The sequence below is a fragment of the Vanessa cardui genome, chromosome 26 (assembly GCF_905220365.1).
Source record: "Vanessa cardui chromosome 26, ilVanCard2.1, whole genome shotgun sequence".
Lineage (NCBI taxonomy): Eukaryota > Metazoa > Arthropoda > Insecta > Lepidoptera > Nymphalidae > Vanessa > Vanessa cardui.
Genome location: NC_061148.1, coordinates 4,326,464 through 4,341,471, shown reverse-complemented (window position 1 = coordinate 4,341,471; position 15,008 = coordinate 4,326,464). Strand labels below are relative to the sequence as shown.

At 31.6% G+C, this 15,008-nt stretch overlaps 1 protein-coding gene across 40 annotated transcripts; it reads left to right on the top strand.

Moving 5' to 3' along the window:
- Positions 1–4,474: 4,474 nt before the first annotated feature.
- Positions 4,475–13,585, top strand: LOC124540844 (TATA-binding protein-associated factor 2N-like). Of its 40 annotated transcripts, XM_047118570.1 has the most exons (27): positions 4,476–4,563; positions 5,233–5,250; positions 5,385–5,402; positions 5,480–5,500; positions 5,771–5,797; positions 5,873–5,890; positions 6,005–6,028; positions 6,571–6,597; positions 7,411–7,437; positions 8,133–8,153; positions 8,615–8,635; positions 9,847–9,864; positions 9,975–9,995; positions 10,240–10,263; positions 10,380–10,397; positions 10,613–10,633; positions 10,830–10,853; positions 10,974–10,991; positions 11,175–11,195; positions 11,574–11,594; positions 11,698–11,712; positions 12,061–12,081; positions 12,333–12,350; positions 12,473–12,493; positions 12,768–12,785; positions 12,927–12,971; positions 13,465–13,585. In XM_047118570.1, exons 1-27 carry the CDS (start codon positions 4,507–4,509, stop codon positions 13,495–13,497), a joined length of 636 nt encoding a protein of 211 aa, XP_046974526.1. In that variant the 5' UTR covers positions 4,476–4,506; the 3' UTR covers positions 13,498–13,585. The 40 variants fall into 40 exon arrangements, with proteins under 40 accessions (XP_046974528.1, XP_046974526.1, XP_046974533.1 ...); XM_047118572.1 differs by lacking the exon at positions 5,385–5,402 and having other exon boundaries at positions 4,475–4,563; XM_047118577.1 differs by lacking the exon at positions 8,615–8,635.
- The last annotated feature ends 1,423 nt before the right edge of the window (positions 13,586–15,008 follow it).

Genomic DNA, 15,008 nt, shown 5'->3' with positions numbered 1-15,008 from the left:
TTATACAAGAATGGTATATACATACATATTTAAGATATTAGTATTCGAAATGGCCTGAAGGCAATCATTTCTTTTAAAAGCTCTTATAATATCCATTAAGACATTGGCGACCTTGGTCGAGTGGTGTTTACGCCGGTTTTCATGGGTACGCCACTCCGAGGTCCCGGGTTCGATTCCCGGCCGAGTCGATGTATATTATCATTAGTCCTCTATGTTGTCCTGGGTCTGAGTGTTTGTGGTACCGTCGTTACTTCTGATTTTCCATAACACACGTGTTTAGGTACTTAAATTGGGATCAGAGTATGTATGTATGTGATGTTGTCTCATATTTATTTATATCATTATTTACATTTATTTAAGACATTGTCGAATAGAACGTAGAATTCTGAGATAATTGTAAAAGCATACAAAAAATTATCAAACCTATTGTTTTTTCTAGTTATAACAGGTATACAAATTATCTTCGAATCTTTCATAGTATTTACATCGGTGATAGCTTTATTTAATGGGCGCGCGCTAGTCGAGATGGCCCAGTGGTTAGAACGCGTGCATCTTAACCAATGATGCGGGTTCAAAACCCAAGCAAGCACCGCTGATTCATGTGCTTTAGTTGTCTTTATAATTCATCTCGTGCTCAGCGGTGAAGGAAAACATCGTGAGGAAACCTGCATGTGACAAATTTCATAGAAATTCTGCCACATGTATATTCCACCAACCCGCATTGGAACAGCGTGGTGGAATATGTTCCAAACCTTCTCCTCTAAGGGAGAGGAGGCCTTTAGCCCAACGGTGGGAATTTACAGGCTGTTGTTGTTAATGGGCGCTCTACACTCTCTCAGAAGTACACGAGAATGAGGAACCGATTCGCGGGTTCTCGCATGGTTCTCATCTTGATCTCTGCTTTTTGTCGGTTTTTTGGCGCGCGACAAAGGAGCCGAGAACGCTGTAAGGAGAACTTTGTGTACCCAGAACAAGTTCTCGCGCGAGATTCTTACCGAGATTCTCGCGAGAACTTCTCGCGAGAGTGTAGAGCGCCTATAACATTGAATAAAATATTATACCTGTATCTGTGTAGAGGTTACATGTAACGCCACAGATCCTGAAGTTCTAGAACCCCGGTCGGAGTCGGATTGGATTTTTCCGTCGAATAATTCTTAGTAACAGTTCAAGTCTGGTAGTTGTAAGTGTACGTCGGAAAACACATAAAGGTTTTTAACTTTTTTCGATCGTATTTGATTTGCCATCTCACTGGTTTATAAAAGTGACGAAATAGTACATGCACTTATATTTGCCCATACTGATGTGCAATTTCATATATCCTTCGTAAAGGGTTATTCTCGTACGTCCGAATCGTCCGGCCGATTTCGGTCACACACACACATCATCAGTGTTGTAACATAACGATTTAATAATGCTTTCTATATGCATTTACATAAACAGACAATGTTATTGATTTTTATTAATTATTTAAATAAACCGTAATGCACTGGTGACAGGAGGGCCGATTCATTTTTTGCGCAAGTAATCGAAATTGTAATTCAACGGTGAAATGCTTTTCTCCTTTTGTCCATCATTCCACGCAGTCATGACATATACAGAAACTATTTTTATTTGTATATTGTTAAAGACTTTATGTTAATAAGTCTTATGTACATAAATAATTTATATTTGAAAGTAACTATTATAAATTTGTAACCAAATATCCTAATGCCTGGCAACTGTCAACTTAAAGGAAAGCGATACGGCCATAACTGATAGCCTTCTATGTAGTGTAGATCCAGCTTCAGATAAACAGGAACATCAAATAATTAACAATATTTAATATGGTTTACAATATTTATTTTTACAGTTTTCTTTACAATCATCCATTATCTTCCGTATTTAAAGGCGGATTAACAATTCCCATGTCAAATTTAATAATATTCTATTTCTACATTTATTTATAAAAATGTCAAACCAAAAAGTATTCATTACATTTATATAATTCTGTGACTGAATATAGCTCAACAGCTAGAAGTTATATAACATTTAATGATTATTTATAAATATTATATTTAAAATACTTTATAGGCTTACAGTAGTAAGGTATTTTACACCCCATAATATCAATACATTGTGTTCCAGTTTGAAGGGTCAATGAGTTTGTGTAACCACAGGCACAAGTGTCATAATAGCTCTGTTCCCAAGCTTGGAGACATATTGACGATATTAAGCATGGTTAATATTTCTAAAAAATGTTTATTTGGAAAACAATTGAGAGCCGAGCTATGTGATTAACACCGGGGGGCTTGCATGTGCGTTGCCGGCCATTAAGAATGGAGTACGCTCTTTTTTTGAAGGTTCCCAAATCGTATCGGTTCGTAAAAACCGCCAGCGAAAAACCGCAAGCTGGTTCCAAAGAGTGGTTGTGCGAGGTAGAAAATGGATTAAAAATCGTGCTGTTGTGGATTTTCGGACATCAAGGTGGCAGGTGGAATTTCGAATTTCGACGATATGTCCGAAGGTGAAATTCAGCAGCCTGGATTAATCCGAACGATTCCTCGTAACATTCTCCGTGAAAAATTCGGTAGAAGATGCAGAATGATCTAACATCTCTACGCAAAGCCAAGGGATCAAGCTGATAGGAAAGGGCTTGATCGTTGATGCATAATTCGAGCCGCTCTGCTTTGAATACGGTCAAATGGAAGGAGTTGGTTGGTACTGGGGAGCACCCGCCCAGAGTTCATTCATCATCATTCATCATTTATATAATTTAATTAATCTCTTGCTCAGCGATAAAGGAAAACATCGTGAGGACATCGGTTGTTGTTGTGATGTAGCTGATGGTAAGTGGTCACCACTGGCCTTAGACCAATATTTATATCGTAACTGCTTCCCGGACCTGAGGAACTAATATGTCCATTATGATGACACAGCAATTTTTGAATTTCTATTAAAAAAAAATGTGCTGAAATGTGCCCAGCACGTGCCGCTTGAAAAAATAAATTTACTCAAAAAATATATTTTTTATAAGGAGGTCCTTTTTTTCAAGTGCGGTTAGCTACTTTACTTTATCGTATTTATTAAAATAGTTGTGTAATGTGCTCGACATGTGCTGTCATGTGCAGATGTAAATAAAAAAAAAAAAACTTTTTTTACAATTTTACAAGTAAAAAAGAAAAATTTTGAAAATATAATCATTTAAAAAAAAGAATAGACGTGCTAAAGTGTGCTCAGTATGTGGTATGATGTGCCGTTTGAAAAAAAAAAAAGTTTTTCAAAAGTACAGTTTTTATGAGGAGGTCCTTTTCTATGTCAGATTGGCTCCGCTACTTTACTTTATCGAACTTATTATAACTGTGCCGTAATGTACACGACATGTGCTTGCCATGAGCAAACGTTTCAAAAAAAAAAATTTTTTTTTCAGTAATTCAAGTGAGTAGGTAATTATTCAGTCGGATTCCCACAGCTACCACCAAGGGAGCCAAGTTTATTTTGGCAGATCTTCCAATCAGTATCGGTCATCATTTAACCATCAGTAGATAAGTGTAATTCTTGTATCCTAACTAATATTATAAATACAAAAGTCTGTTTGTGTGTTACGCTTTTAAGACTTCACATTCAAAGCCATTCACGGCCGTTCCTTGAAGCTACCACTTGTTGCCACCGTCGCTACTCCCGAACATCGAGCGCGACCAAGAATTACGATACCGTGTGGACCATCCAGTGATTCCGATTGCGTCATTGGATCTTATTTAATTCTTGTTCAGACTACAGATCTTCACTTTCTGTTCTAACATCGAACAGATTGTCACGTATTATAAATTAGAAATAATTAGTTGTTATAATTAATTACTCAATTAATCTTTTAAGTTAAATTCGTTCGGTTTCCATCTGCATTATCAACGGCAAGACAGCACGCCCTTTTTTTCTAGAAAAAACGCATTACTCGCTTCTCCCACGTGATGGAAAGTGGGGGGGGGTGGTATTCCCCGGAGCCCTGGACGCCGAATGCGCCCAAGCACACCGGGTTTACCCACTAAAAAACCAGTGATACCCTATCTTTCGGCGGGCGCCACGGGATCGCTTACGCATGCTACCGTGACGCCCTGACGGTCGGCCGGCCTATACGGGCCTCCAACACCTAGGGGAGATTGCCAGGGTACTAGGATACCCCCTGGTTCCAGCGACGACAACTCGCCCTACTTAATTCGATTATAAACAAAACCATGCGGACTAAGCCACTGCTTGAAACAAATACTGAAAAATAAATTGACTTTGATTTATCAGCAGATAAAATTTAATTATCGTACATTAACTTTCCTAAGAAAAAACAACAAGCTTTCAACAATTAACGTTACAATTTTGAAACGATAAAATTAATTTTCGCCCATGTTAAATTTTACACTTAATTAATCAACACGGGCGCCATTTTAAACAATTCGCCGCGGTATGTGTTAATCAATATAAAAGCAAGGGAATTATTTGTACAATTCGTAGTAAGTTCGGTGATTGAAAACAGCAAACATGAAAGTACTGGTCATCCTTGGATTCTGCTTTGCCGCGGTTTTGGCTTCACCTGCGGTAAGTTCCCCAATATATATAAACATATATTATTTAATTTACCGCTTAGATTACTCATATATCGAACTCTTCGACAAGAAACTTCCAAATTTAAAAGAGGCCAATTCTAAAAAAATATAGAGTTAAGGTACATTAATTTTCTTTACAACAGATAAATAAAAATTATTTATCTAAAACAAGCAGTGCCCGCGATCTTTTACGCGTTTGAAAATATTATAACCTAATTTTCTCCTTATTATATCCGTTATCTGCCAGTGGAAGTACCGTCAAAATCGGTTCAGCCATTCCAGAAATTGGCCGGAACAAGCCGACCGACAAAAATTGTAAAAAATGTTATTTTGGTATATGTACCGTGTAAACATATACATGCATTAAAAGAAAGAAAAGAAAGAAAGAAAGAACACTTTCTTATTTAAGTAAAAAAGGGCTATTTTAATATTACAAATAGACTATATAGTAGAGATATTTAGTAATAAATCAAGAGTAACTTCAAAATTCAATACAAAGAAAATTAAATTATAGGATTTGATTTCGATCAGATTAATAAAGAAAGTGCATGAGCACCAAAGTTTCAACATTAAAAATATATTATTAATTCATTCTAATGACAACAGATAACATAATTACGTTATTATTATCAATAATTTAAAAAAAAATCTCTTTCAACAGAGACAACTAAATGCGGGAGTAAGTGAAAAGATACATTATCTTTTTTTTACTATTTGTTACAAAGATCTTACAACAAAAGGACCATATACTAGTATGTATGTACATAGACACAATAAAAATATCTATAAATATATTTTTCTTACATTAAATAGCCCCTGAGAGTTTCATACGTAAGTTAATCATATAGTTCATAGTAATTGTACATTTTTTAATTATTTTTTTTTACTTATAAAACCTCTTTCAACAGTCCCCGAGTGCTGAAAGAACTGTAAGTTTATCATTCATATTTTATTTATATTTCATAATAATTTAGTTTTTTGGTTAAGAACGAACCAGCCCTCCTTTTACCAGTGATTATTAATATTTAATGAAATATATTAAAATAGTATTTTAAAACATTTCTAAAAACGTCAATTCATAAAAACATACAGATGTCTACTCATAAAGTGTATTTAGATTTTAAATAATCTACTTATTATATTAGAATATATTTTTATTTATAACTGTTATTTTAAAATGTAACATTGTTTTTTTACAGTATTATGGACAATCCTACGATCTAGGCGTATGTAAATTATTCTATTTTTATGAAGTTTATTGTAAAGTATGAAACGATATTAAAATAACCTTTATTTTTCAGACCCTCGGCTTCAGATACGTAAGGCCTTTTTTAAGTTATTCAGTAACAACGATTAATATTTAAAACATGAAATTTATATAAAAACTATTTGAAGTAACATTTTCATTAATTATCTGTGTGTGTTTTTTCCAGTACGCGCCATATTACTACGATACGGTAAGATTATTTATTTCTTATATCTTTATAAGGTTCATAAACATTAACAGTTGAAAAAAAATGTTACCAGTTAAAAAATCGCTAAATTATTTAACAAATATTTTTTAAGACTGCAACACATTTGAAGTGGCTTTAAATAAAGATCTTAATTAGAAAATCTAAAAGTGTACAGTTACAGATTTCACAAAATATGGAGAATATTAAAAATAATTCTTTTTGAATACAAATTTAATACAGTTAGTTAGATAATGATTTTAATTATAATCTATTTATAACAATTCCAAGCCGAATATTATATTCCGAACCAATACTAGCATTAAATAAGAAAAAAAAATTAAAGATCACTATTCATAAGTTCTTGTTATAATAAATTGTTTTATATTTTAATTTGATTTCGGAATACATATCAGTTCACCTTTTATCCTTTGTTTGACAAACGAGTTCCTTTTTCAAAACATGATAAAAAAAAATTATATTCGAATTTCGATCAATAGCGAATATTAATACTACCACTATAGCTAAATTTGATTTTTTTTTTCTAGCCTTATTATGGTCATGACTACAACAATGTAATTATTTTTTTTTGTTTCTCTTATATAAATAAGTCTGATTTAAAGAATAAGGATGTATGATTAGTGCTTAAGTATCTATGGTCGTGATTCTTTTTAAACCTCGCATGTGAAATGAGCTAAGATGGCCCAGTGGTTAGAACGCGTGCATCTTAACCAATGATTGTGGGTTCAAACCCAGGCAAGCGTACTTAATTTGTGTTTATAATTCATCTCGTGCTCGGCGGTGAAGGAAACATCGTGAGGAAACCTGTATGTGTCTAATTTCATCGAAATTCTGCCACATGTGCATTCCACCAACCGGCATTGGCATAATTGCATGGTGGAATATGTGGGAAATTTACAGGCTGTTACTTTATATGAAATTGAAAAATAGTGTTTCATCACCAATTTGTCCAATCATATCGAATAGTAAAGATCAAAGTGTTTTATATAATATTTGACATAACTTTAAAATGGCAGCATTACTTTAAAAATAATCGAGAAGCTTTCCTTTTTATAAGTATAATATCAAGTTTGTAAAAAAATCGGCCCTCACAGAAAGAAAGGTGTAATCATTATGAATTAAAGAGTCTCTAAATCTAAGTGAGTCGCCCGTTTAAACCGTTTGACAGGAAAATACCAAGTAGCTTACCTGATCATAGCGGTTAAAGTAGTGTGTATGGATGTTAAATTGTCTGTTGATTTCATCAAAATATATGTACTTTAAATTTAAAAATAGAACAGTATTAAAAAGAGAAAAACATAATTTTCAATAATTCAAATTTAGAACGTGTTACAGACAACTAAAATATTGTATATTTTTTTTAACAGTACTACGCCAACAACCGTTATTACAAGGTAAGGGTTTATTTTATTTCTATTACAGCAATATAGAAACTTTTCAAAGTATAATTAATATAAAATGAGCTGAAACTTGTACGCTTAATTACAAACTTCTATTACTTTTTTTTTCGTATTAAGTAATCGTTTATGAACAAATCAATCTGTTATTCTTCCTTATATTTTTTTTTATGTCCGTACTACACTACCGTGTACCGATACACAGCCGTGTTAAGTCAAAAACAAATTATTGTGATATATTAGTGACTTTTTAGTATTTAAATAAAACATTCTTAGCGGTTGAGAAATAACATAAAAAACATTTCGAAATATTTTAAAACTACTTTTTCAAATGGAAAATATTTATGAACAATATTTGAAATGATTTTGTTATTCATTTTAATAGTGATTCATACTTTTTTTAAAAATTGGTATTTTAAAAAAGGAAAAATTTATCATAAAGGTGAATGGGCCACTAGTCCACCTGTTTTTAAGTGATCACCCCGTACACATTGAACGGTTCCATACATTGTCCAAGATCCAACCTTGGGAACTTAGATGTTGTGTAATTACACTGGCTCACTCAGCTTCCAAACAATACAGACGGGATATCTATACAGACGGTTGAACTACCTACCACTTAGTAAAATATATCTAAATATATCTATATCTTATAACACTGTTACACCATCTTAAAAAAACGTTTTTTTTAGGCTCCGTACTATGGCGACAAGGTAAAAACTACAAGTACTAATTAGTAAATATTCTCAAAGATCTTCTTTTCATCATTAAAATTTTTTATTCTGTTGAAAATTACCAGGTTGACTGGCAAATTGGCCATGTATGTGGTCAGTGGCCAATAGACATTGGTTCTGTATTAAACATCTACTATACTTTAAAACATCAATGCGCCATCAATCTTAGGACATATTATGTTACATGCGCATGTCTATTCTGTAAAGGCCAGTAGGGCCAACTGCAAAACACAAAAAATATGCATATCATTACACTGAACTGAGGATTTTTTTATTATGTATGTACTTACAAAAGTAAGTTGGAATTTTACTCCAAAAATCCTCAAATTTTCGATAATGACGTTGAATATCGAATTAGGAAATCGAATTTATACAGAATTTCTTTATAAGTTCTAAACATATAATAATTTATTTGTACTTAAAAATAACTATTTTTTTAGACACCCTATTATGGCGACAAGGTAAGCTAAATCAAATATAATTAATACCACACTACGGATACAATCTTCTGAAATATAAATTATTCAATTAAATCTTTAATATTTCATCCATATATAACATAATAATAATAATAATAAATAACTTTATTGCACACATAATACAAATAAAGAAAATCACACAGATACAGCAAAAACATACTATGTTTTACGGGTGAAATTTATAGAACACAAACTCCGAACCCCTGTTTTACCCCTTTAGGGATGGAGTTTTGTGAAATCCGTTCGTAGTGAATATGTACACCCTATAAGGAACCTATCTACCAATTGTCAAGTTTGTTGGTGTTATAGTTTTTGAGATTTCCTGATTAATCAGTGAATGGTATTTCGCTCATATATATGTATATATGCATATCAATTTCACATATTGTAGGAAAAAACTAACAATGTATAGAAAACATGTTTAATCAATGAGATAATTTACTTAAGCAATGGCATCAAAAACCTTTGTACAGTCGGGGTAAAAGGTTCGTCGCCTTAAGATATATTTTCGCGTGCTCAGTATGAGTGCTAATCAGTTTTACCGATTGAGTATGACATATTGCGTCGCAATGATTTGATGTTTAGATTCAAAAGGTACTAAGAGCTTAAGACTTGATAAAGGAATGAATTTGAAAACTGATAAAGGTTTCCTTAAGATAGGCGCACACCGAGGCGGGCCGCATCGCATAACAGAAATTCTGCTGAATCAGTTTCATACATTTTGTATGGGCTATCGCACACCTCAGGCTGGCCGCAACGGGCCGCATCGCAACGCATTGGCGCATCACTAGCCAGGCGTATTTTTGCGGCGATGTTATGCGTTTCAATGCGGCCCGTCTCAGTGTGCGTTAGCAGACGCAACAAGTAGACGGCTGAATGAGTGCTGTTCGTGAATTACCAAACAGAAACCGAATCATCAACAAGAACTATCCATCTTCTTAGATTGCCAAAACCTGACTGATTATAAGATATTGGGTCGCGGTGCGGCCCGATAGCGCCTGCTATATGCTTTGGCACAATTTTGCAATGCGATTCGTTGAGGCCCGCCGCGGCTATAGTTTGCGCGAGCCTTTACTCTGACTGCACAAACAAACAAGGCTAAACTTTTTTAAGCTTATTCGAATTTCAAAAGACATTTTTTTTATTATTGATTCCAAATCACCGTAATTAATTTAAGCTGTTTTAATTTTCAGGCCTACTATGCCGACAAGGTAAATATATCAAAATTTAAGACGTATTAAAAAATCTGTTCAAAAAAAATTACTTATTATACATACTATTTAGAATATCCTTTTTTAAATTCGCAATCTTTAATTTTCAGGCCCAGTATTATGGTGACAAGGTACCGAAATAATTTAAGAAATATTAAAAAGAAATTTACAGTCATAAAATTCCAATAAAACGCAATTAAACTTTTGTGTCAAACGCTCTCAGTAGCATCCCGGTGCTAAAAACGCGACTATTGCACAATTCCATCACGGAAAGCACGTCAATCGCCGCGTGATCTTGCTTCGATTGTCTTTTCCTATTCCATGATATAGCATAGATTTTATACCTTTGTATGTAATACCAATCTTTCTTTATAGGCGCCCTACTACTACGGCGACAAGGTAAACAAAAACTAACTCAATACAATGAGTAATTAGTAAAAACTATTGACATATATAGTTATTCGTATGAATCTGATATATGGCAAATATTGATATTCTATTTCTTTAATTTTCAGGCCTATTATGGTGACAAGGTAAATATATTATAACAATAATTCTGTATTATATAAACATGAAACTCTTATGAATTTGCAAATTCTAATATAAAAAAACAGCCTATATTCAAATATCTTCAAAAATAATAATATTAGGTAGAATGTAATAACCGCAATTTTTTGTGTCTATTTTATTATTGAATATTACTTATATAGTTCTTGTGATATATCATATCCTTTTCTATAATTTTCAGGCCCAGTATTATGGTGACAAGGTACCGAAATAATTTAAGAAATATTAAAAAAAAATTATAGTCATAAAATTCCAATAAAACGCAATTAAATTTTTCTGTCAAAACGCTCTCAGTAGCATCCCGGTGCTAAAAACGCGACTTTCTTCGATTGTCTATTTGTGTTCCATGATATAGTATACATTATACCTTTGTATGTAATACCGATCTTTTTTCATAGGCGCCCTACTACTACGGCGACAAGGTAAACAAAAACTAATTGAATACAATGAGTAATTAGTAAAAACTAGTGACATATACATATACTTATTCGTATGAATCTGATAAATGTCAAATATTGATATACTATTTCTTTAATTTTCAGGCCTATTATGGTGACAAGGTAAATATATTATAACAATAATTCTTTATTATGAAACTCTTATGAATTTGCAAAAAAAAAACTGCCTATATTAAAATATCTTCAAAAATTATAATATGTAGAATGTACTAGCTGAAACTTTTTTATTATTAAATATTACTTATACACTTCCTACAATATATAATAACCTTTTTTAATTTTCAGGCCCAGTATTATGGTGAAAAGGTACCCAAAAATACTTTAATCATATTTTTTAAATAATATTAAGATATAGAATAATTGAATTGAACCAGTATTTCGGCACCAATCACAATTATACTTTTTTATTAAAAATTACTTACATAAAATTACAAACTGATATAAATATATAATATATACGCCTAGGGCGTATAAAGGTTACTAAGTTTTTCTGAAAAAACATCCTCAATAGCATCCCGAAGCTACGAAGTTGAAAATATATCTATTACATTATAATTTCAGCGTTGCAATTTAAAAAATTATTAAAAATGTGTGTTTATATACTCTAATATAAGCTAGGTTAGATAAAAACATTAAATAATTAACATTTTTAACGTATATGTGATTCTGAAATATTTTGTTTAGACACCCTACTACTACGACAAGGTAAGCTGTGACCAACTATATAAAAATACTAATTTTAAACATTCTCCACATATGTACATAAATACATATCTATTTAATCGAAATCCTTTATTTTAATGCTCAGTATTATGGAAATGAGGTAACGACATTTTCTAAAACATTTCTATATTATTAAATAATAACATAAGCTAGTATTTAAGTAGCAAATACTTTATATCAACTTCAAATGAAACTAAGTGTATCCGTTAATTCAATCTCAGTAGCATCCCGTTAAGTAATTGACAATGACCCCATACTTCGGATAGCACGTAGAGCCGTTATTAACGTGATCTCTTTTCGGTCGTGAGCATTTGCTACACCATCGGATTATGAGTGTTGAGACGTAGAAATAAATGTGTGCTTACGCAGTTTATATCTTAAATATGTCGTATGTGTACATGCCATATTTTTACCTATATTTTATGTGATTTCTAATTATCTTTTTTAGAATGCCTACTACGGTGACAAGGTAATCTAATTTGTTAAATAATTTATGTGACTCATAATACATTTTTTTGGTTTTATTTTTCATTGATTCATTCTTTGCTAAAATGGTCAAGCAACTCTTCGCTGTTTCTAATCAATTGATATATGCATATTGATTCATCAATCAATATGCATATATGCAGCATCCTGCATGTCTGTATTAAACTTTAAATCAAAAAATTCTCGATATATTTATATAAAGCTGATATTTTAATATATTTTTTAATTTTTCAGGCTTACTATGGTGACAAGGTAAATATACTAAATTTTAAGTTGTATTGAAAACTACTGTTACATACTCCCTTTAATATTTTTAAACCCTTTTCTCTACAATTAAAAAATATATTTTTTAATTGCCATTCTCTAATTTTCAGGCCCAGTATTATGGTGACAAGGTAAGGAAATAATTTAAAATGAATAATATTAAAAAAATATATATTTTAAATATATATAACCATAAAATTCTGGTAAAACGTAGTTTAATTATTTCTGTCAAAATCGCTCTTAGTAGCATCCCAGTATTAGAAACGTAACGATTGTACACATCTTGGAAAGCACGTAAAGTCGTCTGTACTACGCATAATCTTTCTTTCTTCTATTAAGCTTTATATCAAAAATTCTCGATATAAATGTGTAATATATATTTTAATGTGCATTTCATTTTTTCAGGCTTACTATGGCGAGAAGGTAAATATCAGATAAATTATAATGTTCCGTATTCAAATTGTATAAATGGCTGAATTGATTGGATCGCCAGACATGTGATACCTTAAAAAAATTGTTTTCAAGTTTATAAAACCCTTTACTAAACTGTGATATTATTTAAAGGCCGATTTGACATACAAGCAAGGATACAGAAACTCTGCATCTTTGGTAAGAAAAATAAACTTTCTTTTTTCCATACACAATTATATAATATATAACAAAATATATATAACTGCCTTCACTATAGATACAACAAATTAGACTCCATTACAAGGGCATAAAGTCTATTTTAGTTTGCATGTATAATGGTCAAACTTTTTCGAACTACAGAATAAATATTTGAGCAAGTTTTTAGACCATTAATATTGTATGACGGATCAGTACAATACATAAATAATTTATTTATAAAACGTCAGTCAATTGTTTTAAGCGAATAGCAAATTTGTAATATTTGTGATTTTAAAATACTAAAAAGAGAGTTCCAAATTTATAATTATTCAAATATATAAAACCTGCGCGGTTCAGAAAACTGTTTATTTATTCAACGCCATCTACCGACACGGAGTTGTACTATGAGAATTATTAATTAAACTTGTAACGTTACTAAAAATTCGACGAAAATTGCGATATGTTTTATAGAGTATTATTATTATTTTCGCAGAGACAGCAAGACGACGACGACAACCAACGTTAAATGATCACCGCACTTATTATCGTACTTCTCCGGACCGAATGACCATGTGATGTCAAATATTCTTGCCAATAAATAGTATTTCAAAATATCTATGACTCTTATTTACTTTCAATTTAAAAGTAATAAAATTATCAAAGGATTAAATTATTGTATAAACAAAAAAAAAATACTTCTATAAATAAAATTTTAACAAAAAGAAAAACCGACTTCAAACAAAACAGTATTTTAAAACAAATTAAAAAGCACTAAAAAATAATAAAAATAATTGGATATTTAACATATTTTTGAGAGTCCTCCTAGGTAAAATGAAATGAAAAATATTAGACTACTTAAAAGTCGATTTACGATTATATAACGTAGTTATAGTTATTGTTATATTTGGAGCCGGTGTCAGCCAAATAATATAAATAAAATTTTAACAAAAAGAAAAACCGACTTCAAACAAAACAGTATTTTAAAACAAATTAAAAAGCACTAAAAAATAATAAAAATAATTGGATATTTTTGAGAGTCTAGGTATAGTATAGGGTTGGCTGACACCGGCTCCAAATATAACAATAACTATAACTACGTTATATAATCGTAAATCGACTTTTAAGTAGTCTAATATTTTTCATTTCATTTTACCTAGGAGGACTCTCAAAAATATGTTAAATATCCAATTATTTTTATTATTTTTAGTGCTTTTTAATTTGTTTTAAAATACTGTTTTGTTTGAAGTCGGTTTTTCTTTTTGTTAAAATTTTATTTATTTTTTGATTTTAAGTGAAGCTGATGTAGACTAACATTTTTTTCTTAATATGGATAGATTAAGCGTGCCGTTTATATGAATCAGAAACTACTTCAGGGACAATTTCAAAGGAAACTTTCGAATAAAGCAAAAATAGACTTTCGAAAATACGGCTTTAATACGTCATGCGGCATAAACTACAAGGTACCACCCTCGAATGAGCTGTAATCGACCTCAGTAAAAAAACTTTGCAAAACAGCTATTCGTATGCTATGACGTACATCATATGACATCACATCATATACACAAAATTTGATTAAAGACAGAAAGAAATTCTACCCCAAATCGCATCCTAACTGTAAGCCGTTTAGGAGTTCCGTCAATGCATAGTATAAAACAAAGTCGCTTTCTCTGTCCCTATATCTTTAAAACTACGCAACGGATTTTGATGCGGTTTTTTTTAATAGATAGTGTGATTCAAGGGGAAGGTTTGTGTATATAATAAATGAATAATATAGTAAAGAAACACTGACAATTTTAGAAGTTTGCAATGTTATGTCGTAAATAAACAAATTCTTTAGTATATTTAGTATCAGTATCGCACCCGTGAGAAGTCGGGGCGGGTCGCTAGTTGATTATAATATTCGATTATGACAATTACATGAACATAACCACGTTCCGGAAGGTGATTCAAATATCCAAGTAACCCATAAATAAAAGAATCGACCGAGTATTGCTAACGTGCTCCTCAGAATTGTTCTTACCAAACTTTCACCAATCT

What these genes read in the sequence shown, in the direction of transcription:
- LOC124540844 (XM_047118570.1), top strand. Translation starts at nt 4,507, where the DNA reads ATGAAAGTACTGGTCATCCTTGGATTCTGCTTTGCCGCGGTTTTGGCT. An exon ending in CCAACAACCGTTATTACAAG is followed by an intron (nt 7,438 to 8,132) that starts GTAAGGGTTTAT and finishes CGTTTTTTTTAG; the next exon opens with GCTCCGTACTATGGCGACAA. An exon ending in ACAGAAACTCTGCATCTTTG is followed by an intron (nt 12,972 to 13,464) that starts GTAAGAAAAATA and finishes TTATTTTCGCAG; the next exon opens with AGACAGCAAGACGACGACGA.